General features: G+C 39.3%; 1 protein-coding gene across 1 annotated transcript; it reads left to right on the top strand.

Moving 5' to 3' along the window:
* Window positions 1-1,195: 1,195 nt before the first annotated feature.
* Window positions 1,196-1,981, top strand: LOC138875084 (uncharacterized). The gene has a single exon (XM_070153903.1). The coding sequence runs from the start codon at window positions 1,196-1,198 to the stop codon at window positions 1,979-1,981; it is 786 nt and encodes a 261-aa protein (XP_070010004.1).
* Window positions 1,982-4,297: the final 2,316 nt, after the last annotated feature.

Consider the following 4,297-nt stretch of genomic DNA (forward strand, 5'->3'; position numbering starts at 1 on the left):
TGTGTGTTGACTATCGGGATCTAAACAAAGTAAGTCCCAAAGACAACTTCCCTTTTCTAAACATCCAGATCCTTGTTGACAACTGTGCCAAACATGAGATGCAATTTTTCGTGGATTGTTATGCTGGATATCATCAGGTTTTTATGGATGAAGACGACACGGAAAACACAGCCTTCACCACATCGTGGGGCACCTATTGTTATAGGGTCATGCCTTTTGGTTTGAAGAATGCCGGGGCAACTTACATGAGAGCTATGACTGCCATCTTTCATGACATGATGCACCAAGAAATCGAGGTATATGTGGACGATGTGATCATTAAATCAAGAACACAGGATGACCATGTTTGGGATCTGAGAAAGTTCTTTGATCGTCTGCGTAAGTATGATTTGAAGTTAAATCCCGCTAAATGTGCATTTGGAGTTCCGTCTAGGAAACTTTTGGGTTTATAGTTAGTCGGAGAGGCATCGAGTTAGATCCAACAAAGATAAAGTCTATTCGGGATTTTCCTCTTTCGAGAACCAAGAAAGAGGTTATGAGTCTATTAGGAAGGTTGAACTACATCAGCCAGTTCATTGCTTAGTTGACTTCCACATGTGAGACCATATTTAAGCTATTGAAGAAAGATGCGGCGATTAGATGGACAGATGAATGTTAGGAAGCTTTCGACAAAATCAAAGAATATCTGTCGAATCCGCCAGACTTGGTCTCGCCTGAACCTGGAAGGACTTTGTTTTTGTAACTGACAGTTTTGGAGAATTCCTTTGGATGTGTTCTCGGGCAACATGATGTGACCGGGAAGAAAGAACATGCAATATACTATCTGAGCAAGAAGTTCACTAGTTACGAAGCCAAATACACTTTGTTGGAAAGGACTTGCTGTGCCCTAACTTGGGTCGCTCAGAAGCTTAGGCATTACCTGTTGGACTACACCACTTATCTCATCACCGGGTTGGATCCTTTGAAGTACATATTCCAAAAACCGATGACCATAGGGAGGTTAGCAAAATGGCAAATCCTACTCACCAAGTTTTACATAGTCTATGTCACCCGCACGACAATGAAAGCTCAAGCTTTAGCAGATCACTTAGCGGAAAATTCTGTTGATGATGAATATCAGCCTTTGAGTACTTATTTTCCGGACGAGGATGTAAATGCAGCTGAGGTAATTTCATAAGATACCAATGCTTGGAAAATGTTCTTCGATGGAGCTGTGAACGCAAAAGGTGTCGGGATTGGGGCAATCTTGATCTCACCCACTGGTCAGCACTATCTGGCCACAACCCGGCTTAGGTTTTTATACACAAACAACACGGCCGAGTATGAAGCTTGCATTATGGGCATGAACATGGAAATCAACCAAGAGATGGAAGAATTGTTAATCATGGGAGATTCAGATTTGATTATCCAACAAGCTCAGGGTGAATGGGAAACTCGGGATGTCAAGCTTATTCCATACAGGCAACATGTGGAAGATCTTAACAAGTGGTTCAAGTCAGTCGAGTTCAGGTACATTCCTCGATTTCACAATGAGTTGGCTGATGCACTCGCTACTTTGGCCTCGATGTTGCCATATCCAGGCAATGTCCACATTGACCCGTACGAAATCCAAATCCGAGAAAGGAATGGTTATTGTAATACAGTTGAGGTGGAACCAAATGTTCAGCCACGGTATCACGATATCAAGAGATTTTTGAAAATAAATGAATATCCTGAGCAAGCCAATGGAGACCAAAAGGGAACCATTAGAAGGCTTCCTAGTGGTTTCTTCTTGAGCGGAGAGGTCTTGCTCCAGCTAGGCCGATACCAAACTCTCCCTCATGATGAAGATTTGAGTCAACAAGTCATTGAACTAGGTCCAAAAGCTGCATTTCCGGAAGAAAGAGTTCGCCAGATTTGGCATCAGTGTAGGTTCTTGGAGGCACAGACTCGGGTACAGGATTTAGCCAAAGGCGAATTAGAGCCTAGTTATACAGCCTAGTATGGTAAAAGGTTTCAAGTCCATCAAGAGCCTGAACGGCCCGCCAAAAGGCCCAATGTCCAACAGTTCACAGATGGAGCCAAAGAACAATGTGATTGGTTGGAAAAAGAGACAAGCTATAGGGCCAAGATAAGGAAATAAGAGGGGCAAATCAGAGATCTAAAATTTGATAGTAGTGTACAAGTTGCTGCTGATGAAGGGGAGAAGAAAAAGTTGGCCCAAGAAAACAAAGCCCTTCGAGCCCAGATCCAAAAAATAAAGATAGCTACTGAGAATCAGGAAAGAAGCCAAACAGATGAAAGACTCATAAATGGTCTTAGGAGGAAAATATCTGAGTACGAGGATGGTATCACAAAAGTAAGGAAGAAATTTCAAAAATTAGTATAGCGTTATAGGAAAATACACAAAATCAAAGGTGTAGGTATAAGGAGATCATATAGAATCACCATAAATTGTGTGAGCAATCAATAAAACAAATGGTCAGACCTATAAATAACACGGTTTTGGACAGAATCAAAGAAACCTTAAGAACAAATCAAAATGAGAAGCACAAGAGCATATAGAACACACATAAAGCCCAGAATGTTCATGATAGTCATGCAAACACACCGCAAACAAATTCAAACTTCGAATCGAACCCAAAAGTATTAGGGTTTCTTTACAAAAATGAATCGAGCCAAAAGGAAAGACTCAGATAATGTTTAAACATGCTAAAATTCACAATAATCAGAAAGAAATCATTTTTTGCAAAATGGTTTTGAAACCCTAGTTTAAAAAATAAAGAAACTGTTTGAAATCGGAGAAACATTTGAGGAAAACAAGTGAAAACCTTGAGAAACCCATAGATCCATCACAGATCTAAAAAGATCAGAAGGTTTATAACTAGGTTTTTTTTCCAGAAAATAGCAGAGACGAAGAAAAAAGTCGGTTAAAATCCATGGATACATCTAGATCGAAGACAGATCTTAAAGAAAAGTAAAGATCTCAAGAGCTAGGGCTTTAGAGAACCCGAAGAAGGATGAGAGAACATTAGATCATAACCGGTTTTAGCCGGAAAAGCCATGGATCTGACTCGAACGACTATGGATGGCTGGAAAAAGACCATGGATACAAGTTGAGCGAGGTATGGACTAGTTCTCTTCGAGATCTTCCTATGAAATCACGAAAACAAGCAACCAGGAGACATAAGAGACTGGTATACGTCTCAAACAGTCATGAGAGTCCATTGATTGAGTGAGAATCGAAGGGGATTAGGGTTAGTTTAGGTGGCAGCGGCTAGGGTTAGCTTTAGGTTTCAGAGAGAATTGGAGAGGAAATGGGATTCAAGGGCGGCGGGTTGGTAGGAAATGAATTAGGTTAGGGGGTCATTTGTGTTTGAAAATGGTAAGGGGAAAGGGGACCGTTGATCTGAATGATCAACGACCAAGATCGACTGGGGTAGGTGGGGATCCTGGTTTCGATAGGATTTAAAAGGGTGTGGGTCGGGTTTAAATCAAAACTGGGCTGGGGAATTGGGGTCCAATTTGGGTTAGATTTGAAAGCCAATTTGGCTATGTTTTCAATAGCCATTTTTTCCCTTTTCAATTTAAAAATAAAATAGTAAACAGTTTTTGAAAAATAAATTGAAAGTACTAAGGTGATTTATAATACCTAATTAACAATTAGAAATATAGGATATGATTTTATGCGTATAAAACACAATTAAACCTTAAAATAGCTAATATTGCAATTATGTGCAATTTAGATTTTAAAATACTAAATATAATTATAAAAATTAATTTAGCCATATTTTGGCATAAATATAGAAATACCATAGATGAATTATCAAAACAATGATTTTGGAAATAATTATGGAGGATTTTATGGATAGAAAGGGAGAAAATAAATCAATTTAAACCTTTAAAATTATGGAAAAAATAATAAAACACTTGGACATGCTTATATATGCTATTTTGAAGGTATTTTGCATATTGAAAATATATAGGAAAAAATTGGGTATCAACATTGAGGTGGGCTATGGGGTCCCCGTACCCATCAATCTTTTTGAACTTGGGGGTCTTGAAACCGATAAGATAATGAACATGTGGGAACATACATAAATCAGTGTAGGATACGCTCTTTTGGCCACTTAACCCTTGTATATTCTTAAGGCTTTGTTCCATGCTTCTCATTTTTCGAGTGATTTCCTCTTGCCCGGGATTCTTTGTAACTTTCTCTTGCCCCGCGGTAAACTCATACTGGGGTTGTTAAGGGTAAGAATTGGTGGTGAAATGGGCAGTGTCCGGTGGAAAAAATGGTACTTGAAAAGTAAAAGCA

Source organism: Nicotiana sylvestris, chromosome 8 (assembly GCF_000393655.2).
Source record: "Nicotiana sylvestris chromosome 8, ASM39365v2, whole genome shotgun sequence".
NCBI lineage: Eukaryota > Viridiplantae > Streptophyta > Magnoliopsida > Solanales > Solanaceae > Nicotiana > Nicotiana sylvestris.

Coding starts and splice junctions, on each gene's coding strand:
- LOC138875084 (XM_070153903.1), top strand. CDS start 1,196: ATGTTCTTCGATGGAGCTGTGAACGCAAAAGGTGTCGGGATTGGGGCA.